Source organism: Myiozetetes cayanensis, unplaced genomic scaffold (assembly GCF_022539395.1).
Source record: "Myiozetetes cayanensis isolate MyiCay16 unplaced genomic scaffold, myiCay2020 scf5-8, whole genome shotgun sequence".
Taxonomy (NCBI): Eukaryota; Metazoa; Chordata; class Aves; order Passeriformes; family Tyrannidae; genus Myiozetetes; species Myiozetetes cayanensis.
This window is the reverse complement of record NW_026087742.1, coordinates 36,470,097-36,495,347: the sequence shown is the minus strand read 5'-3', so window position 1 is coordinate 36,495,347 and position 25,251 is coordinate 36,470,097. Positions and strand designations below refer to the sequence as shown.

At 38.5% G+C, this 25,251-nt stretch overlaps 1 protein-coding gene across 2 annotated transcripts in view; it reads left to right on the top strand.

Moving 5' to 3' along the window:
- Nucleotides 1-85: 85 nt before the first annotated feature.
- The window catches only part of SLC36A4 (solute carrier family 36 member 4), an 86,551-nt gene continuing 61,385 nt past the window's right edge, over nt 86-25,251 (top strand). Inside the window, exons 1-8 of one of the 2 annotated variants that reach the window (XM_050334084.1) lie at nt 86-160; nt 6,972-7,095; nt 7,851-7,941; nt 8,935-9,023; nt 10,328-10,423; nt 11,995-12,079; nt 21,126-21,353; nt 22,129-22,227. In XM_050334084.1, coding sequence (XP_050190041.1) covers nt 133-160; nt 6,972-7,095; nt 7,851-7,941; nt 8,935-9,023; nt 10,328-10,423; nt 11,995-12,079; nt 21,126-21,353; nt 22,129-22,227 — 840 coding nt within the window. In that variant the 5' untranslated portion in view covers nt 86-132. Of the gene's footprint in view, nt 161-6,971; nt 7,096-7,850; nt 7,942-8,934; nt 9,024-9,110; nt 9,208-10,327; nt 10,424-11,994; nt 12,080-21,125; nt 21,354-22,128; nt 22,228-25,251 lie in introns of those variants that run through there. The other variant, XM_050334085.1, reaches the window with a different exon arrangement.

Below are 25,251 nucleotides of genomic sequence, written 5' to 3'. Positions count from 1 at the left end.
CCCGGCCCCGGCCCCGCCACCCCCGGCAGGCCCCGCCTGCCCGCAGCCCTCCGTGATTCGGTTCCGCGGGGCGCATGCGTCGCGCCGGCCGGCTCCACATCGGCGGAAGGGCGACCGTAGCCCGGCGGGGCGATGGCCGGCGCGGGCAGGGACGAGCTGGGTGAGGCGAGCCGAGCCGTGCGGCCCGGCGGCGGCGGCGGGAGCGGCCGAGGGACGGCGGGATGGGGCTGGCTGCGGGGCGGGAGGGAGGGGGCGTGAGCGCCGAGGGTGGCCGGCCGGCTCCCACCCCTCTCCGCTGCAGGCGGGATGGTTCGGCCCACGGGGGATGCGCTGCGGCACTCGGCGCACCGAGGCGGGCGGGATGAACCATCCCACCTGGGGGAGGGGTGCGCGCTGCGCTGCCGCGGGGCCGGCGGGGCGGTGGTGACGGCTGAGCTCACGGAGCCGGAGCGGCGGAGCCTGGGGCCGGGAGGGCTGAGGGCGGCGGAGCTGGGGCTCGGCAGGGATCGCTCCCGGCGGGCGTCAGTCGCACCTGGCTGGCACTCGGTTTCTTTGGGAAGTCACGGCCTCCGTAGAAGTACATGAAAATACGTTCTCTTCCATCTGCGGGGTTGCTTTAAATATGGGTGTGGGAGGGTGTATCGATGTTCATCTCTTAGTTTTTCTGTCCGCAGATGTCCGAGATGGACGTAGCAGGTGTAGCTATAAAGTGTTGCTGGGGCTGGGCTGGGCTGGGCTGGGCTGGCTGAAAATCTCATCTCAAAGCTGTGTCCACAGCATTGCAGAATAGGTGAGGTTGGAAAGGACCACAGTAGGTCTTGTGGTCCAGCCTGCCTGCTCAGGCAGGGTCATGCGAGAGCACATGAAACAGGATTGTGTCCAGGTGGTTCTGGAATATCTTCAGTAAGGAGACTCCGCAAGCTCTCTGGGCAGTCTTCTCCAGTGCTTGGACACCCGCACGGTGAAGAAGTTCTTCCTCATGTTCAGGTGGAACTTCGTGTGCATCAGTTTCTGCCTGTAGCCTCTTCCCCTGTTGCTCGGCACCACCAAGAAGAGCCTGGCTTAATCTTGGCACCTCACTTCACACCTTAAGATATTTATACACATTAAGGAGGTCCCTTCTCAGTTGTCTCTTCTCAAGGCTGAACAGGCTCAGCTCCATCAGCCTTTCCTCCTTAGAGAGATGTTCCACTCCCCTAATCATCCTGGTTGCCCTCTGCTGAAAATCTGAAGATTACAGTTCCACTGTAATCCGAGGAATTCGCTCTGTCCACTGGTAATGGTGGGAATTGGAATTTTATTGTCAAATTTCATTGTCCCCAAGGCTGATCCATCTTGCGTTGAGGGACTGCCACCTCCCGAGGAAAGGTGGCTGAAAGATATTTAAGTTTTTTTTTTTTTTCGCAAGGTTACAGGTCTGACAGTTTCTCTGTCAGAACCCTTAGAAGCAGAATTTTTTTATGGGATTAACTGTTTAAAAATGCATATTGACACCTGCTAAGAATTCTGAAGATTTTTATATGGTTTCATCCTATTGAATACTTAATAAAGAAAAAGTTTTCCCAGTGTATCTTCACTTGAGTGTGTGTTAATCGTAGAAATGTGTGGCTTGGTCTAGACAGGATAGTGGATTATTTAAAACTAGCGTCTTTCCAAAAAAATGATCCATTGTGGGTTGGGATTAAAGTGTGTAATAACTATAGAGACCTGTGCTTGTGTACACTTGGTTTATTAAATCAGGTGTCCCATTTTATGAGCCTCCTGGATTTGACAGTTATGATGCAAAAGCAAACAGTTCTTCCTGCTTATTGAAGGGCATTACTGACTTTCAACATTTGCTTAGAAATAATGATTCTCATGATTAATAAACTCTACCATGAAACTGAATAAATCTACTTTATTAAGTTACAGTATGTAATGGAGAGAAATAAATGACACAAGATATATTTTCCAAAGAAAAATAAAGAGGGATTTAAATAACAGCATGAAGCATAAAGTTCTTGACAAGCAAACACAACAAAAGCTAATGCTAACTTTTACTATTCTGTAAAATATTAGTATTTAACAGGAATTTTTAAACTAGATGAGTTTTTCTTTTTAATTTTCAAACTAGAAAATATGTTTTAGTTTGAGGGGTTTGTGATTGTTTTTATGTCTCTTATATTCAATAAGAGTTGCTGTAGTGGAAGATAAAAAGGGAGCTGGCTTGTGTATGGTGTATTGGGGTTATATGTTATTTCCTCCTTTAAGTAGAGAAATTTACACATGTTTATGCCTCTGTACCCGTGTAGCCCTGGCACCACCATCCACAGTCACTTTGTGTTGCTTCATAATATCTTTGGAGGTTGTGGAAGCATGTGACTGAGTAACGTGGGAGATCATGTGTCCTTCATGGATAATGCTGGACTATACAGTTATATATCTTCTGGAGAAATGCTGGGAAGGTTATTTGTAGGCTAAAGCTTGGGTACTGGAGAAACAGGTACTCCTTTCTGTGGTTGAAGGAGTAACTGAATGTTACTCTGAAAATAACTGTGGGCAATGTTTTTTTTGTAACTAAATTTATCTTGAGAGCCCAAGTTCTGAATGCTGAATTAAAAAGCTTCTCCACAGCATTGAGACAATAAATGGATCATTTGTGAACTGCAGGAGTTGCTGGGAACACCAAGCCTCTCTGGTTGTCACAGACGAGGTTGCTGCAGGATATAAGCGTGTTTTCTGTGTTACACTGAAGTCTCCTTGACTGTGTTTGCTATTCACAGACTCAGTCGCTAACCGTGTCCCATAAGAGCAGCTGGCCTTTGTTGGTGACACAAGCTCTGAGTATGCCCTCTGGATCATGAGTATGGCTTTCTATAGCCTGTGGGAAAATATTAGCATAAACCCACATTTTAGGCTAGTGCAAAGACGACATGGTTCTGATTTTCTCTTTTATTCAACAGTCAAACCAGCTGCTTGTTAACTTGAATCTTTATCCCAATTATGGAGGCCCTGGGTCACCCTCTATTTAATAAACAGATTTCACATGACTGTGAATCTTGTGCAGTGTTTCTGGCCCTGTGGGCATGTTCTTGTGTAGAAGCTGACCGAGCAGGGAAGTCTTCTATGAGACGTCCTTTGCATACTGCTTTTTGCTGAGCACTTAGTATACATGTGAAGTGTTGCTCCAGCAAGGTCTGTGTGTTCCTTCTCCCATAAATAAGTAAAACCAGCTGATGTAAACAATGGTGGGCTATGTTCTATCCCCCGAATCTTTTTATGCTTGTGTATCAAATCCAGTTTATTGTTTGCTGACACTGACTTCAAAAACCTGAAGGGAAGAACAACTAAGGTAACAAAAACCAGATCACATGGTTAAATTGGATTTGTAAAAGGGGTTTTAGATATGACTTTGGCTGGGGCATGATCTTCTCCAGAGGAACCAAAGAAGATTGTACTTGACTTTGTTTTAACTTCTAATGCAGCCCTGGCAAACTTTCATCCTTTTGTCGCTGTTTCTTCTATAAAATGAAAATGATGATCAGTTTTATCACTTGTGGTTCTGCATCAGTTAAATTTGAAAGTGTTAATTGCTTGAGCAGCATAGAAAAATTAAGTAAAGTTCTGCTGGCAAATTCTAGGGAATAGAAAAGTACACTTGAAGATTCAAATCTGGAAATACTGGTCATAACAATTTAAACACCATAGATTTAATCTCACTGTGTAACTGGTGGCTGATAAGTGACTGAAATGCGTCAGAGGTCTTTGAGGATACAGTGTTGACATTTATGCAGGATTATAGTGTGAGGTGTAGCTCTGATGAGTAAGTAAATTTCTCTCTCCTGTGGTTTAAGGAATCAATTTAAACATTGCAGAGGTAACTCTGGGAGAAGTTGAAATTCACTCTGTGTTGCCTTGCTTGATAGTAGCAGAGCTTTTTGGCACCCTGCTTGCATGGATGTTCAAAGAAGAAAGCAGAAACAATAAGAGATATTTAAACAACTGTTAAAGACAATCAGAAGACAGCATTTGATCTGAAAAGATTTTTGTGGTGGAACAAGGAGAAAAGAAGTTCATATTAGCTGATTGAAAGACAGCGCTGAAAATTGGCTGGTACTTCAGCTAAGTAAAAACAAAAGGGTGTGTACAAGTGAATTTCCTCATTCTTAGCTGAACTGAGTAATGATAACGCAGAATTTTCAGTGGCTGAGCACTGGATTGGATCATTCATAGTGTGTTTGGATGCCACCAGGACAACTTGGAGGAGCATGGACCTAAGGTTGGCTGAGGTATGCTCTGCACTAGGTGCTTTGTGAGAGCAGCCAGACAACTTCATCTTTGATGCAAGTATGACATGTATATGCTGTAGCTGGAGTTTGAGATCTGATTTAAACTGCACGTACTGGACCTTTGTAGAAAGGAATCAAAGTAAATGTGGGTATTCTGTACCAATTTTTTGGGACTGTGGACTTTCCAGAATAATTCATTTCAGGCTAGGTTCAAGTACGCAACGCACCTGTTCTTTGACTTTGTGAGCTCAAGCTTTCTTACTTGGTATGCTCTGGACTACAAATTTGGATCCATTACATTTGGATGTAACACAAACCTGTATGTTACTGTGAGTATGGACTGTGCACTGGGACACAGCCGCAGTATTCCTTCCAGCAGTGGAGATCTCATCAAATGAAAATCCAAGCTTAGAAAGTCACATGACCCAAACCTCATATTATGTCCAAGGACCTTTACTCTTAATGGATTCACATATTTTAGGCCAAAACTATACACGAGTCATGGGATGAAGGAGGAATGACAAGGAGAAGAGGCAATTCAAAAGCATTTCTATGGCTAGAATGGCTACTAGATAGCATTGTTAGCATTATTTACATAATGCAGTATTTCAGAGGAACCTGTAATAAGTATAGTTATCACAATGTGAGTTGGTGCTGATTGCTGTTTCCTGTGTTTTAAAACTTCTAATAGAATTTATTCTCGAATGTGTTATTACATTAGAACAGGATCAGCAAATTGCCAGCCTTAGTGTACAAATTGGAAATGGATATTCTGAGGTCCAGTTTAAACAATTTCTGAGAACATGGGCGAATAGTTGAGAGTAAGTTAGGTGATTATCAGAGCTGGGATAGTGATGACAATAACCCTCAGATGACTAGACAGCTTTAAGCATGGGCAGATGACTTTGCAGAAGAAAAAAAGCTTGTCTTAGAAAAATTCTTACTATTTAAAAGATGAGGGGAATGCTTTTAAATCCATTCTTAAATAGGAACCTTAGTTCCAATGACAGCATGCTGTCATCGTTTAGCATTACAAAGAGCATCCTACAAAATGTGATGGAAACAAAACTGGAAACTATTTTTATTATTATTTCTTTTATATGTAATTGAATCTCATGTGATCACAGACTTTGCACGCTTGTAGTTTGGCTTGTTCCTAATGAAAAGACTTCAGATTCTAAGTTTAGAATCAATATTTTAAAGAATGAAAATGAGCCTAATCAATTGCCCGCTGTGTGAAACTTCCAGCTCCCTTTGACCCCTTAGGGGAAAACCTCTTATTTCAGAACTAGAGTGTGCAGGTCTTTGTGAACATCAAATGAGCCCAGTAGGGACTTAGAGCTGAGAGAGGATGATCGTGGCATCCTCAAGAACTAGTGAGCACAATGCTGTGGGAACAGAGGGAAAGAACTTTGCTGACCCTTTTTTTGATCAATTCATAGACTATATGCCATGTAGTGAAACATGTTTAAGTCTGTCTTGACTTCTGTAATTAGAATATCACTGAGTATAAATTTGCTCTACAGTGTACTTACTGGCTGAGTCTCTGACCTTTGATTTTTTTCTCTTGACTGATAATCTTTGCCTCTGTCAAGTGCTTTCATTACTGGCTTTCAGCTTTACTGACTTGAAATTCAGATGACCCTTTGGTGTTTTCAGGAGAGTTTGAGTTCTGCTTTTAATTTTAACGACTTGGGTAAGCTGCCTTCTGCTTTGTAGGATTTTTATGCTTGTTCTGCAGTTCTTCTTTAGAAGTTCTTCTTGCTTAGCATTGGCTTCAGTGCCCTGCTGGTGGGTTAGACATCTTTAAGATTTCATAAAAACCTTAATGATTTGTTGAATGGCTAACAATGCTTTTTGGAGAAATATTCAGTAATGTTTATATTACAGGGATTTCTCTTTTTTTTGGTGGAAGTTATGAAAGTTGAGACTTATTTAACATAGTTTATGAATGGATGCTGTGGTAGGCAAGCATAGGGTAAATGATGTTTTTGTTCTTGGCAGGATTTGCTTTACTTAACTGTAGTAATTTAAAAATGGTTATAATTTACTCAACATTAAACTGGCATAAGCTGTTAGTTTTGCCTGAAAGGCAATTTTGTTCACTGCTGACTGCTTGCTGTTGCTTGGTGGCGTTACTTAGCTGGAAATTTATGTGAGTTTAAAAGGTTCGTGAAATTGCAGCTTTCAAAGCATGGAGCCTGATTCCTTTATTTTGGTTCTTTCTCCATTGAACAGAAACATCTTCTGCAGTACTTGTCTTACCTATCCATTTTAGGATGGGATGACTCTGGGGTGTGCCATTGCTCACCACTGGTAAGCGTAGACTAAATGCCTAGTTTTGCAGTAGCTAACAGTGGGTAAGATAAATCTCAGTCTTTTGTAACAACAGGTGACTTTTCTGTTTTGCTTTTTGTTGTATTAGCTTGCAAAAAGATCTAAACTGTTGACATTTTCATGAAAAAATTGGTTTTCTTAATGAAAAACTGTGATGTTTGGCCATAATAATGATAATAATGAGATGGTGTACCACTTTAAAGAGAGAGAATATTCCATGCAGACTTGCTGTATGTATCTGCTTAAATCAGCTTTATGGTAAGGAACACATGTAAACCTCATGGCATGGAAAGTTTGAGTCACGTTTTACATCCGAACTCTTAGGTTTGTTTCTAATGCTAATGTAGTATTAACTCTGTTGTACAGGCATGGAAGTAATGAAACCTTTAATTGATGAAGACGACTCAGATGGCGTCTCAGAAGAAGAGCATGAAAATAATTTCCTGCCAGTTAAGACACATTACCAGCTTGGTAATGAAGAAGGCATTACGTATGTGTTATTCTTAAGTATCAACTTGTTTAAATTTGTTGCCTCTGTCTCATTTCTTATGAACAGTTTACTGAACTGTGTAGGGGTTTTCTTGTACCTGCAGAACAGTTTTGTGGTTTTGTGGTTATACATCAGGACTTTCCATAGTTCTGCCAAAAAGCAGCCTATTGTGAGTAGGTTCTCTGGAAGCTAGGAATGTACTAGCCATAAAATATTCCAAGGTGTCTATTTGTAAAGTGATTGGGTTACTCAAAATCCACGTACTGTTTGAAGAAGATTTTGAGAAGCCTCTGGAGATAATCTGTTTGTAAAAATTTAATTAGAAAAGCTTGCAAAGGTTTGGTTTTTGATTTTCTTGTTTAATTTCTATAAAGCTTTGGCTGTCAAACTCGTGATTTGCAGCTGGTAGTTGTTTTGAATGTTATTGATTCTAAAATAGCGATTAAATAGCGATAAAACTTGGTAACTTTGACTCTGAGGCAAAAGAATAATAGAATTGCACAGAAAACATTTCACAAGCTGGAGTAAAGAACTGAAGATCAGACTTGTATGTTCTATTTGAGGGTGCTCACATATAAAGATGAATAAGAACATTTTTTGAATGTGCTGCACATACTTTAAAATAGCTAGACCACCACAGATTGGGATTTGAAGCTCAAAATTTATCACTTTATTATTAAATGACAGAGGATGTGGTTTTACTTTTGCTCCCTGCCCCATCTCAGTATACTTCTAATGTGATGTTTTATCCTCAGGTTTATACAAACACTTACTCACCTCCTCAAGGGAAACATTGGAACTGGGCTTCTTGGTCTTCCACTTGCAATAAAAAATGCTGGCATTGTGGTAAGAATTCAGTTCTTTTTTCACAGACTAGGAGAAATATCTAGAATGATTTACAGATATAGGTCCTGAAAAACTAAAATCCCTATAGTTTTTATTTGTTACTGCAGTCTTAATAGAGTTGTGTTGATTTTTCTCTTTAGTCTGGTGAAATTAGTACTGAAGATTAAGATTTTTATTTTTTAAAAAAAGTTACTACTTCATCCTGAAGTTTTTTTCTAGTCGAAACACAAACTTAGTCAGAAAAAATAAATATTTTGATTTACTCAGACTCCTATGGTGTCTCTTGGGAATTGTTACTATGTGGTTGTCTTTGTACACACTTCTCTAGAGGCAGATTGTATGTCCTAGGATGCATCATCAGCTTGTTAAATCAATCTAGTGTTTCTGCAGAAAGAGGCTATAGCACAAGTTGTTTATACTAGGTAATAAACAATGCATTTCCTAGGGTAGGGTAAATTTAATCAAGTGAAATTTCACCTTACACCTAAATAATCCTATAATTCTATAGTACAGGATATTCAGTTTAAGAGTGAAAGTTACATGTGAAAAGCAGATTCCTTCTGTGAAAATTTCTGCTCAAACTTCCACTCTGAGACAAATTATTTAATTTGATAATTATCTATAGTTTGTAACTTTTGCTGTCATTGCCACTTTAAAGCAGATCAAACCACTGTTTTGAATTGGACACTATATGCACTCTTCTCTCTTGACCAGTGTCTTTTTGGCAAATGAAACGGTTAGAGGAGTGCAGTTGTTCGTGCCCATTTGGTACTTATAGCCATCTCTCAAGCAGTGAACTTAAAGTAAGGGATGCCATGAAATAGCAGCAGCAACTCCCCACTCTGAGAGAGGGAAAAAATGCAGTTGCACAAAATTAATTTTTTTGCTACAGTGTGAATTTTTTTCATGTAGAGATTTTTCCCAAAAATATTTTCATGAGAAATTCTGTATATTTCCTGTGTCCTCCCTTCTTTTTTTTTTTTTCCATACCAGGTTGGACCAATCAGCCTTGTGTTCATAGGAGTTATATCGGTTCACTGTATGCACATCTTGGTACATTGCAGCCACTGTCTATGTCAGAGGTAAATGTGGAACTACTTGTTCAGTTACTGAGTTTCAGTATTTTTTTTCTTAATTCCTCTTTTCTGTTTGTGATTTTTGGCCTACAGAATGTCCTGATGCTGTAGCAGTTCCTTCTGTCAGTTTAGAATCTTCTACTTGGTGGAAACAACACTCAAATTCGTAGTGTGTACCTATAAATGATAGGTATGCTTTGTGCAACTCATTGAAAAAAAATAATTTTCTCTGTTCATACACGAAATGAAATTGGTTTAACGTGTTTCCCAGTACTCTATTCTCTGCTAGCAAATAATAGGATCTTTCTCATTGCAGTTTTAATTGCTTATTTTCAGTCCATTAATCCTTCTTTATATTCATAGCTTTCTTCATAGCTTCTGAATCTTCATAGCTTTGAAAAGTGTATAATTTATAAATAGCCACTTTATAAGTACTTTATAGGAATAAAAGATAAACTAAGAAATGCTGTTAATGTCTTCCATGATTATATGTGAGTTCTGTCTCTTTGAATTGTGACAACTTGGTTCTTTGAATTTGTAGTGCTGAATGAATGTGTTAAAATGAGCTAGTGAGCAGATAAACAATAAATACTCCTCCTAGTGAGGTGTGCAATACTGGGGGGAAGCAGTTATTCAGATTGATAGAGCTATTCAGACTGACAGAGTATTTTGATTAATAGTGACTTTTATTAAACATTTTTATCTTACTGTGAGGTGTTAAAGGGAAGCAGTGAGAGGGTCTCATGTTTAAAAAGTGCAGTAAAAGTTTTAAATTGAATAGAATTGCAAAACTATTCATGCTCCCCTAGCTGGAAAATCTCTTACCTGATTAATGTGACACTGTACTGTGAATGGACCCTGTCATTCCTGAATTCTTCACTTCTTCCACCGTAGTTCTGAATGATCTTTGAAGATGATCACTGAAATAAGATCACTGAATCAGTTGTGACTGCTTGTGCAGGAAGAGTTTTTGAAACCTGTTCATGTTCTTTGTGACTTTTAGATTTGAGATCAATTTCTTAAGCTCATATTATAAGTATCTGATTTTGGATTAATTTATAAAAAAACCTTATTCTGTAAGGAACTTATTTAGTACTGTTGAACTTGAGGAAGCAACATTGTGTTTAACGTGCTTGTTGAGTGCTAAATAATAGCCCTTCCTGGGGTAAAGAAGCCTGAGCCATACCTCTGAAATTCAGCAGCAGCAGAATGTTGCCACAGGTGATAACTTGTTATGGGAAACCAACAGCATTTTCAGGGTAGGGCATAGTTTTTAGTATCTCCACTCTTTCTTCATTTTTTGATTTCAGGATGAAAAAGTCCTCACTGGGGTATAGTGATACAGTGAGTTATGCCATGGAACTGGGGCCCCTTGCTGCTCTTCAGAAACGAGCTTCTTGGGGCAGGTAGGTTTGAATTAGAATTTAATTGAATAAATTCATTATTAAAAATTAATGGTTACACTTGGAATGATAGGAGAATTTCCTTTTACTAAGATGTTGCCTTCCTTAAGAATGCTTTCATGCAGTGCCATTTGTTATTTCCTGCTGCCAGCTAGTAGTGGTGACATGGGAGGATGTCTGTCTCTGTTAGGCATTTCAATTTTCAGGTCTACAAGAGCTGTGAAGAAGAAGAATTCTGTTTAGTAATATAGGAACAGATGTGTTATAACCAGAAATGCATTCTGTTTTGTCTAAAATAGTGAAGTAGTTTAAGTTTTCATTCTCTTTTACCAGCATTCTCTGATCAGAGTTTATGCTTTTTGCAGGTTGACACTGTAAATGTTAATTACTTTAATGCATTTATTCAGAAAGGAAGCAAAGAATTGCTTTGCTTCCTGTTTAAATATAACATACAAATAATTGATAAAATATGTGCTATTTTTGCAATAATGACATGAAGATATTAATAGCTTATTGTCTCTCAAGTACTGTATCCCTCTTTTAAAAAAGACCGTTATATTTTTCTTTGCCATTTGTTGCTGTAGAGCTATTTGTGGAGTTTGTGGTATGACTGCACAGTAGTGAAACTGTGAATAGTGGAACAGACATGTTGCTCAGCATTAATTTAAAGTGGTTTCTACCTCACTTGTGGAAGAATTGTTTTTGTTCCTGTTATTTTCAAGGATGCAGCATCTTGCATCAGGGGTTTTGGCTATTACTTTGTTTCAAATAAGAAAACGGTGAGCTAGTTCTTTTAAGATATTTTGTGATGACTTCATAAGAATGGCATAGAGCTCAATTAGAGGGAAAATTGGTTTGTGCTGATATATAATGACATTTCTCTATTGCACCTAAGACTTACAAGCCACAAATGGCAATTGGATCTCCAAAGACACTGCAGCAAATTTGTTTTCTTGGGCAGATCTCTGCTGTATGCTTGACTCTAGCAGAACTTCATTACAGAATGTCTTCAGGCCACCATGTATTACTTTTTTTTCAGAAACAATCTGAACTCTAGTTCAGTATTTTTTCAGTAATATTACAGTGTCTGAATGTGTATTTGGATACAATGACATAGACCAGCCTGGTAAGATGTGAAAGTGTTATCCTGAGTTGATGTAACTTTTATGTCTTAGATTGCTTATGAGACATTTCATCTCTGGACCTGGTGGAAAACTGCTTAGTTGGGGGCTAAAGGGTGAATCAAATATATATGTCTGTTGTTAACATTTGTACCACATTTTTAAGCCTTTGAATTTAATTTTATGCCACTTTAAAATATGTTTTTCTTTTTTTTTTTTTTTTTTTTGAGAAACTGTGATGCCTACCTAATGCTACCTTAAAAACCACACGCATACAAAACCCACCCTGTTTTGCCATAAAAGGAGCATGTATTGCAGTACTTGTGATATTATTGTGGCATCTGAGTGTAGCATTTTGATTAATGTAAAAAGGAGCAATAATTGCATATTAGGTAGCAATGGGTTAATTTTTTGGATCTTAAGTATAACGTATGTTTGTTTTTTCTTCCTCAGGTGTATTGTGGACTTTTTCTTAGTGATAACACAGCTGGGATTTTGTGGCGTTTATGTTGTGTTCTTGGCAGAAAATGTGAAACAAGTGAGTAATGTTGCCATATGGAAGCAGTTATGGGTTTAGATAATTTTTCCTTGCTTTTATTTCCTGTCCCTGTAAAGCTTTAGGTAAATAGGAGCAATGTGCAAAGTGAACAGAATTCAGATCTTGTGAAAGTGTTTATTGCCTTCTGACTTGTTTGTTGAATTTTAAACTTAATTGCGGACATGATAGAAAATAAGGATAAAACTGGGATAGGAGCCGGTTGTCCCTGAATTTTTTTTTCCCGAGGCCTTCTGCTGACAGTGTTCTCCCCCCAATTTCCTGGGCATTATTTACCCTTTTCATGTCACTGGAATATTTCTTTTGTTCTTGTTTAGTCACTTCCCTTCACAGAATTCACTGTCTCTAAACCGATCCTGATTTTTGTTCCTAAAAATGCCTGACATTGAAATTTCCGCTGCCTCCTCAGTAGTCAGTTCCAATGCTTTCTTATCTGTTAGACAGCTGCTTCTTTGTAGAAGCTTAAAATTTCTTATCAATGTTGCAAGTCCTTTATTTCATGTTCTAGCTCAAAGTAATTTATTCTTTTTGATTTGTGGATACTGTTTATATTTCTGCATATTATTATCCTGTCTCCCCTCTAAATATCTAACAGGGGGGAGAATATTAGAATTTAGTAACTGTTCTTGCTTTTCTGTGAATGCTTTGCAGTTGGTCACATAGTTTTTTTCAGGTTTTATCCCTGAAGTTGGTTAAATCAACTAAAAATTGAAAACGAGTCAGCACAACTACAAATAACGTATACACTTCCCCAGCAACCCCAAACCTTTCAATAAAACCCAGCTATCGCTTTTCTTCCCCTCAGCTATCTATCACTGACAAAAGGAAACAAAACCATGCCTATCACTTTCTTGACAGCTGCTCCTGCTTTCATTCACGTGTTTTGTCTCTTGTTTTCCAGTCCTTCTAAGCTCTTTCTCGTAGGTGAAGATTCTTCTGTTGGCAGGGTCCCTTGTGTGTGTTGGTCATTCCCCTTTGCACATCAGCAGTTGCAGGCAGAAGTTTGCGTTTTTGAGCAGCTGGCCCATGGAAGGAAGGAAGATCAGACTATAGGTTGGATGCTCAAACACAGGCACATTGAGCTTGTGGTGCTCTTTCCTCCACAGGCATTTTAAGATGCCAGGACTCTACCAATATACTCTGCTGTGTTTCCTGCTCTTGAGACTGTGGTTAGTTCACTTGACATAATGCTAATGAGGATGAATCTGGGCCTGTGTCTGTACAAGCGCTGGTGACAACGCATCTTGAGTACTGGGCCTCTCACTTCAGGAAAGACATTGAGGGGCTGGAGCTTGTCCAGAGAAGGGCGATGTAGCTGGTGAAGGGTCTGGAGCGCAAGGCTGATGATGTGCAACTGAGGGAGATGGAGGTGTTTAGTCTGGAGAAAAGGAAGCTGAGGGTGAATCTTATTACTCTGTACAGCTACCTGAAATGAACAGTTAGTACACAGAAGATAGTATGGCTTTTGCTCATTCCCTTGGAGATAAGTATTCTTATTTTGTTTAAAAAGTGTTCCAAGTTCTATGGATGAAGATCCTGTCGATATGAGGTGAATTTGTCTATTTGGAAGCTGGATACTCTGTAATTTGTGTCTTTCGAGGAAAAAAAAATCCAGCCTTTTAAACTACAGTTCTACTGTCAGAATATATCTCAATACCTAAAAATCCTCTCTGATGTCCTTTTCCTGGCCTTCGGAAGTCAGATTTTTATTGCATATTTTGCAATGTAAGTTCAAATTAAGCCTTTCCTATCAAAATATGTATCTCATTAAACAGTTGTCACATATGTGTTGTGACCTTAAGCAGAAGATGAGACTGAACACTTGCTGACCTTGGGTTTTGTAGATTTGGAAAAAAAACCCTGAAACCTTTTTCAGGAAACTTGTTGCTGTTTTATTGAGGAAGAGTTGAAAGCTCCTACAGAACAGCAGGTGCAGCCAAAACAGTAGCTGCAGAGATCCATAACATGGACACTATGAATGGATTAAAGTCATTAGCAATTCAGAAGTTCCACTTCCAAATGTACTTAATTTAGAGAAGTCGGGTTTCTTCCTGGTAACTTTCAGTTGCAGAAATCTGTCCCGTAGAGGGCACCAAAGGACACAAATTGCTACAGCAATTAATCTGTAACGATTTGGGGTAGTGGGAGGGTGGGAAAAGTGAACGGACAGAAGGGGTTGGGGGGACAAGAAGGCGAGAACTGAGATAAAGGAAGAACACGGTAAAAATGTTACAAATGGCACCCCTTGACCAATACCTCTGCATTATAATTTGTATGACAGAAAGAGCAGGTTTTGGGATACAGGTCAGGAAACAGTGGTCTCGGTTGAAGAGACTAAGGTAATGGAATTATTTCTTGCTTCTGAAATAGTTCTTGTAAGAAGTGTGTTCATGGACTGAACTGAATTTTTTGCAAACACTAGCTATGCATTAGTTGTTTTCTGAGCAGAAAAGGAACCTGATAACCAGATTTGCACAAGTGTTTGATCTTCCTGGGTACAGCTGGACTCGGTGCATGCTGTGATTGGGCTATGTAAATGAGATATCGGGTGAAGAGAACTGTTTCGGACATCACACCAGCATGTAATTTAATGCCTGAGTTACTTCAGTTGTTCAAGTGACTTCAGTGGCTTTGTACTTCCTTTCTAAAACCATAATGGTATTTCCTCATGTAGTTTGGAGAAATGTTTGACACTTCAGATCATGTTGCTTTGTTTAGAACAGAGACAGAGGCAGTGTCTGCTGTTCATGGCTCAGCATGACTGCCGTACGCAGTGATGCACTAGCGAAGAGCAGTGGGAGATTGAAAGTGATTGTTGTCCAGAACAGGAATCTGAGGTTATATTAATTCTAATATTTAGGAGATGAGGTTAGGTAGAAAGTGAGTCATAGTCCATCTTAACACAATCAGCAGTAAATTTGCACTGAGCTAAACAGCATATGAGAAAGTTTAAAACCAAAAAATTCCTCCTGCTGCTTTGTATTTTGTTGCTTTTGGAACACTTTTAAGTGTTATCTTACTAATTTTTAAAAGCAAAATCTAGGAAAACACTGGTGATGTTAGCCCACACCTGAACAAATCCCATCTTCATGAGAGGGTTTTTTTGCAGCTCTCTACTGTCAACTCTCCCACAGCCTATTGCTCCACTCTGAGAGGGAGATAGTGATCTTTACTTTCTATAAGTTTTGCATTTACTTTCCTACTCAGCTTTCTTCTACCTGTCAGTAACTCTTGCTAGTTTTTTTAGCTCTCCCACAAGATTACCCCTTGCTGGGTCTTATCTGGTGTGCCTCTTCTGAGGCTAAGTGCAAGATCTCTGTTCTATCATGTCTCAAAATCCACCTTTGAGGGGTATTTCCTGTGGCCTTGTCTAAACCTGTAAGTGGTGCTGCTCTGACTGATTCTGTTAAAGCTGCTCTATTGATACAAAGTTAGTTTAAAGGTATGTATGTCCATAAAAGGGAATAAACTGTCCTCCTGTGCATTTATATTAGTATAACTGTGTCCATAATATGAGTTACACAGTATATATGTGTGTGTGTGTATTCATAAAATTCACCTGTGTATAATGGACATAATTAAAACAGTTTGGCAGTCAGCAGTTGAAACTTTAAATAGTTTCTTTTTTTTTTGGCAAACAAATTGAAATATTGATTTTGAAGTCCTGGGCTTCACATTTTGATATATACAAGTGCACAGTAAATTTCAGGAATCTCCTGCTTCCCCAAGCCAGTACTGCTGTTTTTAGCAGTGTTTCAGTTCACAGTAACCTCTTCATCCAATGGCAGGATGATCTCTAAAATACTCTGTGTGGGATATGTGTGTGCACTTCCAGCAGTTACTGGGGAGTAAGCAGAACTTAACTAACCATTTCATGTGTTCTTTTCTCTATCCCAATCCATAAGCCTCCATAGGATAGACATTGGTAAACAGGGCTGTTTTAGGTAGGGCTCTGCTTTTCTTTGTTTTTAAATATATTTCCAAAGACTTACAGCAGAGTAATCCTCAGGGATTGCTCCGATCTCATTAGGGTGAAGGCTATCACAAATAAGTAAGGTTTGTTCCATTTGAGTTACAAAATACATTTACACATTGACAGCTGTAACCACACAGAACAAAGATGGGAAGAGAGTAAGAAATTACCCTGCTTTATACTGTCAAAATCTGGTTAAAACAGTGTCACTGCTGTCCTCTGAAGACAAAAAGAAAAGAGGGAAACCAGGACATATCTGAGAGTGCTGGGAGAAACCTGAAGTCTTTGAAAGACCTTACAGACTGGGGAGGTTCCTGAGAACCATGGAGAGGCAAAGGTTGAGTTTATCTTCATTAAAAGCCAAAAGAATAATCTGGAGAATTACAAGCCAATCAGCCTCTTCAGTCCTTTTGAAAATCAGGAACTGAGTCTTCTTGGCATACGTTTCTGTACACATGAGGGAGAATAAAGTGACTGGAACCTGTCAGCATGGATTTACCAAGGGACTGACCGACTTGATTGCCTTCTGTAAGAAAAAAAGTCTGAATTTGTACATGATGAGAAATCACTAGATGCCACTTTATAAACCTTTGTAGCTAGGTTTTTCATGCTGTCTCTGACAATAAATTTGTACCTAAGTAAGGTTGTTATGGTCTGGATGGATGGGTGGGCAGACAGTCAACTGGCTGGGGGGAAAAAGCACTGGTTGCGTGGTCAGAATCAGAGGGTAGTGTTCATGATCATGAGCCAGAAGTGTGGCTTGACAGCAAAGCAAACAAACAGCATCCTGGGTTGTATGAAAACAAGAATTGCTGGTAGATAAAGGGAAGTAATTGTCATCCTTTACTTCATATCCATTAGGCCATATCTAAAATACTCTATCGAGTATTGGATATTCCTAGTACTGGGAAGTCATTGACAAACTGAAGTGAGTTCAAGGGAGCCTGCTGAAATTACTGGACCTGAAGCACTTGTTTTATGAGGACTGGGGAAAGTGGACTTGTTCAGGTTGGAGAAGAACTGGTTTTTGGAGGATCTAAAGGCAGCCCCCCAGGACTGCAAAGAGGTTGTCTAGAAAATGGAATGAAGATCTTTACTGAGGTCAAATGGCAAGACAAGAGAAACCCGTCACAAAACAGCACAGGAATTTCTGATCTGAGGGAAAGAGAAACTTCCATGTAGTCAAGCACTGGAACCAGTTGTCCAGAGAGGTGCAATCTCCATCCATCCTTAGAAGTTTTCAAGACCCAGCTGGAGACTGGGGAGAGGAACAACGTGGTATGATGCCATAGCTCACAGAACTGTGAGCAAGCTATTAAACTCTAGACTTCCTGAGTTTCTGTCTGACCTAAGTTATTCTGTGACTCAGTGACTCCAGACCTCTGGTTTTGGATGAGGTAATGGAGAAGATTGTTGAGAATATGGTGTTTTGTGTAGTTGGTAGGAGACTTGACAAGGCAAAGTGACTCAAATGAGAGATAGTGTAGAAGAGAGGAAGGGGCAGAGGAAGACTGTGTCTTTTGTGGAACTGGCATTTATTCCCCTAGAGCTGCTGCACTGGATTAAAAACATACAAGAAGCACGTGCTTTTCATAGCTTGGACTAAAGACAGCTGTGATTGCAAATTCGGTTTATGCAAGATATTAATCTGTGCTGCTCAGGTTCAGAATTTCACAATTTTTCTTTTTTTTTCCCCTCCCAGCTAGAATGTCTTATATGCCCTGACTTCTTTCTTTAAACTGTATTGCAAGGAACAGGATCTGCAGCAGGCTCCTGCAACTCATGACATCCTTGAGAATCCATTTTTCTTTTCCTTCCTCCGGTGAATGCTGTGCTAGGGAACAGTGCGGGAGAAGGAGTACCATGTTTGCCCTATTGTAAAGCAGAATATGTTGTTGTGATTTGTTGCAGGAATACATCTCATATCTGAAGGGTGCAAGGGGGAGATGGTAAGCTGGGGTCAGGGATGCAGTTTTATTGCCCTTTCTGCATCAATATTCAGTTATCTGATGAAGGTTGCGGAGAGTTTGTGTGCAACTGCAGTATGTTCTTTCTCTGTGCTTTCCTCAATATTTTTGTGAAAGTAAAAGGCAGACAATTTTAAAGGCTTTTTTGTATTGTGATGGTTTGGACCTGGCTCCCTGCCAAATGCCCAAACTCACAGTAACAACCCCTTCTCCCTCCCTTATTCCCTTAGGGCAAAGGAAAAAAACTATAAAAATTGAAGAACCTGAAACCAATAAAATTATATCAAAATATACATTTTTACATATATTACAGTTATATACAATTAAAATACTATGTATACAGTGAAGGGAATCCAACCACCCCCAAAGGGAAAGGGAAAGGGGAAAAAGGGACAAAATAGGACAAAACCCGAACAGATATACACAAACCCAAGAACTAGCAAAATAAAGAATTAGCAAAGTGAAATCTCACCACGTCCCTCAGAAAAGCAAGATCGCCACACACGGCCAGCACTCTCCAACCTCCCGCGTGGCAGACCAGCGGTCCCTGCAGGCCTCAGCCTCTGGATAAGAGAGACCAACGCAAGGACCCGCTGCTCCTGAATCTCAGTGGAAGAGAGTAGAGAGAACTCTCTAATCTCCATTTTATTTATATCCTGGTTTACGTAAAAATCGTATGGAATACTAAGAACATGGCCACTTCCTTGGTTACCAGGAAGGCCTGGGCTAAAACTATCATGTGTATGACCACACTTACCTGGCACAATATGCAGATGTGATTACCACCTTCATCAGGGTAGCTGATCACAGTAGAGCAGAAACTCAAGTAGAAACTTGAATAGAATTTTATATTGTACATTCCATTTTCCCTATTTTGTATTAGCCAGTAAACTCCAGTTGAACATCTAGTTGGAATTTGGTGATGCTAATAGAAAAAACGGAAAAATGTCATACTTCAGGCACTTTTTATTAGGGTTTGTGTACACTAAGAGAGTGCCTCTGTCTTAAGAAAAAATTGAAATGTTTGAGTGATTGGAATTATTTGAGTAGAAGCTGGTTTATACTGTGGTATTTTAAAGATGTATTTTAGAGCCTGAACTGTATCTTGCCTGGTGTTTTTTTGTTTGGTTTGTTTTGGTTTTTTTAAGGAATAAATATTTTATTAATTTTTTCTAATAGCTTATCAGGCTACAGGTATTTGTGTAAGTTGAAGGCATGCTGGGTTAAGAATTTATTGTAGAGGAGGTTTTCAATTGGGCTTACAATTGTGCTCAAATCACACTGTGATTCTTAGAAAACTCTTCTACATATTCGTGTGTGCAGAGCAGCTCTGACTATCTGCAAATGCATGCAAGCAAGTAAACACAGGAGACTTGTTAAAGTGAAAGGCTTAAAGTGCTTGTTTTGTATTTCTGTTTTAAGTATGGTGGGAAAGCTGTAAGCTTCTACAGAGAACTTTACTTATGTGGCATTAGGGAAGTAATTTGGTTAAGTGTTTGACTTATTGCTTGGCAAAGTAGAGTTATTGTTGCTGCATGAATTCAATTCTAAATGTAATTAGCACTTCTTTGTAGCTTTCTAAAAATGTTATCTTAATGAAAACTAGCAGATGTTAAATATCATGCAAGGGACACTTAAGATCCTTGCATGGTGAAACCATCAGTGTTTCCATAATGTCCAGTGTCTGTTTTCATTTAAAATGAGATGTCTGGAAAACATGTGGTTGGAGAGTTGTATCTTTTATCTTTCCCTTTTTCATAATGAGGAAAAAAGTGTATGATGCTTTTTGTTACAGAGAAAATGATCTTAAGTTCATTCTGTCTTCCTGAGTTTTTGGATTGTTTGAAATAATGGAAGTAAGGTGAATTGTGCAAATTTTTTTTCTGCTAGACTTTGTAAAGTCTGAGTTTTGGTGAACTTGCCAGTTTGAATGAATGACTTGGTTTATGTACACTCAGTATGTCCATTAGCAACTAACTCCTTATGCCTCATGATAATCTTATAGTGCCCACAATACCTTGATTACCTGCCATATCACCAGCCTGTCCTCATTTCTCCATTTCACCCTCTTCCTCAAAATAAAAAATTAATAGCCCTGAGTTACTCTGACCTATAAAAAGATGTCATTAAGTACTGATAATTGTGGTGTTTGCTTAGGAATACTGTGGCTAAATAAAAATTTAACATTTTAATGGTAATACTTGCCCCTTTCGTTTACCAGCTTGGTGTGTTTGGGTTTTTGAAGCAGGATCTATGATCTTATTATTTCACTGTCACAGACAATAGCTGATATTTTAAAGAACAAACCATATTGAAAGAATTGCCCTTAAATTAATCAGTCTTGGGACCACGCCTGTGAACTATGTACAAAAAAACCTAATACACTTTTACATTGTGTGCTACTGTTAATTTATATCAATATGATGAGTACAGGACTCTTAGCTTTCCCAGGGTTCATGATTTTTAAAGTTGAATGTTCATAAATAAAAAAGAGTGAAAAAAAATTTGAAATAAATGAAAGATGGGCATGTTCATATTCTAACATTTTGTATGTATGCTGCTATCATGTGCATGGCGAAGGCATAAGGTTATAAGGCACTGAACTTGGGTGCATGAGCAGTTTGTCATCTAACCCCCTTACTCTCCTTAGAAAGAGTCAAACTCTGAAGATTAAGGCCCAGATCTGTCTTCTTGCTTTCAGTTTACCAAACTCTCCCTTTCTGAAAGAAATCTGATCAAAACTGTGCATGTAGATTTTGTCTTTAGTCTGTGGTTGGATAATGATGCTTTGAAGTCCTAATTTCATCATTTGCCTTAAGGATGAAATGCTCGCTAGAGGTTCCTTGTCTTCCACTCTGCACCTAGAGTACAAGTCCAGGAATCTCAAAATTCCTGTCATTCACCCTGTGAAGCAGAGGGACAAATTTCGCGATAGGGAAGCAGCAGTGTGACTACATTCTCACTACTACCACTGTTTAACACGATTTTTTTTTTTTTAATTTGCTTGGTTTGGGTTTTTTTCTGTTTTTTTTGGTGTTTTTTTAATGTGGTGGGTTTTTTTGTTTTGTTTTGTTTTGTTTTAATAAAGGTCCATGAAGGATTCTTGGAAACTAAGATTGCTCCCATGAATGTTAGTGCCACTAGCAGTTCGTCTGAGAAGAGGAATATAGATTTACGAATATACATGCTGTGTTTCCTGCCATTCCTGGTCCTCCTGGTCTTCATTCGTGACCTTAAGAGCCTGTCCTTACTTTCATTGCTTGCCAATCTGTCTATGGCTGTCAGCCTGGTGATCATTTACCAATATATTGTTAGAGTGAGTATAAAAAGTTTATTATCTGTTTTTTTCAGTGTGGCAAGTTGTGTTTGTTGCATGTGGCAGTTGGTCTCTGATAGATATATACTGACTGAGTTTCTGAAAGGCAGCATTATCTTGTATTTAATTGAGGCATCTTAATTTAAGGAGGTGCCTTAAAATCTGTGTTATGCTCTAAATACAGATTTTTATGGTGCTTTTGAAAGAAATTATAATATTGCTGTATTTAAGATAATAAAAATATGTATTTTGTTGAATGGGAAGGGGAAAATGGGGAGGAAGGCAATAAGAGATATTGACTGGGCAAGGACACAGGAGAAGTTATATAGAAAAAATTGGGGAAGATATTCTGCAGGAACTCAGCTTGTAATAAAGATATTTTCTTTTAGTGTCCCTCATGGTTATGAAGAATATCTGCACAGTATGAAAGCAGATTAGAAAATTCAATACACTGAGAAGTTTGCAGAAGATTAAACTTGAGATGTGCGCTTTCCCATTTGTTTTAATTCATGCTCTCTCATATACACCAGTGTGATACTTTAAATGTGAAAATTTCTCATGACAATAATAGAAAGCTAGAATAAGTATATCTGCAAGTGTCTGTGTGGGAAGGTGGCTATAAATGTGTATAAAGGCCTAAGTTTGGGAGGAAAACCAGGGATTGTAAATAACATTGTCAACATTTACTGAATTTTCTTTACTATAACATAATGCATCAATCAAAATTTTAGGGACAACTAAACTACTTTACACTGTTTTGCTTTGTTTTCTGCAGGATATCGTAGATCCTCAAAAACTGCCTCCAGTGGTCAGCTGGAAGAAATACCCACTGTTTTTTGGGACTGCAGTATTTGCTTTTGAAGGAATCGGTGTAGTAAGTGCTCTTTACTGACTCCTCAAAATCCCTGGTTCTATGCTAGATGATGGGATACAGGCAATTTTACTCCTGTTATTATTTGTTGTTTTTGTTGAAGCACTAATCTCCCACACTGGTATGAAGAGGGTTAATTTGTCTGGTCAAAAAAGGCAAAAGTTGAGAACAAAACATCCCCATCACAGGGGAGTTTGGTGAATACTGACTACTACTTGGACACTTTCCCAAATTACAAGAATGCCTTTTTTAGTTCCAAATAAATTGAGACAATACTGTAATAATAACTAGTATCATAATATGTTCTGTAGTAGTATAGAAATCAGTTAATAATATGATTATACTGTAATTATAGTGATTCAGCAGCTCAGTTTTATGTGATGAGTGTGTAAAAATAAAAGTGCATTCAGCATCCTTCTTTTCCTTTGGGGTCAAAAAGGACTAAGTAACTTATTAAAAATGTATTATTCTACCTGCTTCAGACTTGTCTATAGATCTGACTTGATAGAGATGAAGGTAATAAGGAAAAGGATAGAAATTTTCAAATAATTTTTTTGATTCATGACCTTCTGACAATGAAGCTCAAGTCCTTATTTTTTCCTGAAGTATGTCAGTTATATTGATTTATCACTCAGAAAATGGGGTTTTCAAAAGTGGTTCTTTTTCAATCTCTTACTCAGTCAAACATCTCAAACTGCCAAAGTTTGCAGGTTAGTCAACCATTTTTGTTCCCTACGATATATTTTAAAAAATAGCTAAAGAGACTTCTGGGAATGGTAGGTCATAATGTCTTTAAATTGTTGGGAAATTACTCTAAGTGCTTTTTTTGTTATATAATTATTATATAATATATAATTTGTTTGTTATATAATTATTAACACTTCAGCAAGTGTTACTGTATGCTTAAAACTGAAAAAAACCAAACTACTTCCCCCCCTGTTACCCCCCCGAAAAAAACAAACAAAAAAATCCATAAATTGAAGCAACCCCAAACTGGCATGCAATTAATCTGAAATGATTGTCTGTCACTGACATAACATAGGAGATTTTCAAGTCTGTTTTCTTTTCTCTGAATTGTCAGCTCTGACTTAAACCAGATTATATTATCTCCATGCTGTGTTATCAGTGGCAGAGGAGCTGAGTAGGAAAACTTTTTAACTCCTATTGTGTTGCAAAAGAGTGTTTTCAAACTGTTTCTCACGTGTGAACTGACAGATGCAGAGCTTTAGCAACCCTATATCTGAGTGTGTCTGGGACATCTTTTCATGTTGTTATCTAGAACTTTCATCATAAGAAATCAACTGTTTGCCTGAGATTATTTGATGCCTATGGGTCTTGGGCAAAAAAACCCATGCTCAATGAAACAGACAGACTGCACTTACTGTGTGTCTTATGTACAGTAGGTCTGATACGTGTCCCAGTAGTATTTGATTTGCTCGTGTGCTGCATAGGACACAGGTGAGTATTTGTAGCCAGGAAATCCCAAATGAGAGTCCTGTGAGCCTCAGGAAAGTGGGGAAGGCTTATCATTTGATAGCAGTAGTTTATTGAATTATAGGTAGGGAATTGATTTATGGTAATTATTTTCTGGCACATTAGATCCCACAGTAGAGAGCTCCTTAAATTAATATCAGCAGCAGACTTCTGAAACCTCTGAAGAACTGCCCAGAGCATTTGCTTGATTGAATCCCTAGTTGTTACTAATGACATCTTTAGAACTCCTATTTTTTTACTATCTTTTATTCAAGAGCATATGATACAGGGTTCATTCTATTTGTACCTTTAAATTACAAAAATACTGCTGTTTACAAACTAATTAAATGTTTATGTTCATTGTGGTTTGATACATGTTGCATGTGTGTGTTTTTGCACTACAGAGGACCGTTAAAAAAGCATGGCTACCTTTACAAATTAAAATTTGTGTGGAGTGAAAATCTAGAGCTCAATGTTTCTTCGTTATATGCAGAATGATATTAAGATGTCTCTGACTCAGGGATATTTTGGACATGCAGAATGTTTGCAGTGCATGCTTATGCTCTGCTTGCAGGCACCATAGAGAAGATTTGAAGAAAAATACTGTTTTATGGATTTGAATAATCTGAACTAAACCAAGTTGTTGAAGCATGAAATAAAAAAAGATGAGTGCAGCAAAGCAAGGCAGACATTTCCTCTTTACATAATTAATATTTCATACAATTCTTGGTGATTGATTTAATTGATAACTAGTTATTACAGCTCCGTAAGTTACCATCATAGACCTGTTGTATGTAGCTGGTGTGTGTCAACTTGTTACCTTGTGTCTTATTTATTGTCATTCCTATATCCATGGTTGAGTTGTTCTGGTAAGGAAAAAAAACAACACCTACCATTTAATTAGATTGGTTCCTTAGTCTACTTTCTCTGACTGCAGGCACTCAAAATGGATTTTTATAATCTTGCTCTTGTAGTTATCAAAATCTAAACTAAATTTAGTTATCTAAAATCAAGAGACTTGATTTTAGATTTTGTTCTGGAATGTCTTGCAAATAACACATATTACTGGGAAGCTGTCTGATCATGGCATTATGAACAGAAGCCTTAAGGTCTTAATTTTATCAGAAAAGTGATTAATTTTATGCAGTAAGTTGGCCGGAAGCAGTTATGAGGTCTCATTTTTCCCATTCCTTGATTCTGAACATGTGTAATGCTAATTCTCATCTGAGAGCTGCCAGATTATTAGATGTTATGAAAAGGGACAGTAAATGAAGTTCTGAATTTTTGGGGCTGGTTGAGTCATCTTAAGCAGCACCTGACAAGAGGGGAAAAGTTCCCTCAGTGTGGGTTTTTTACCACCATTGTTATGTTTAAAGTAGTCTTTCCTGCTAAGAGTATTTAATGATGAACAACTCAAGTAGAGGAATAAATGATCTATAAAGGCACAGTACAAAGCAAGGTGCTTGAGCCATAGCAGTTGGGAAGATTTATTTTCACAGATGCATAATTGATTTTGGTTTTATTAGTAGAAGAGAGGGGTAATGTTGCCAGAAA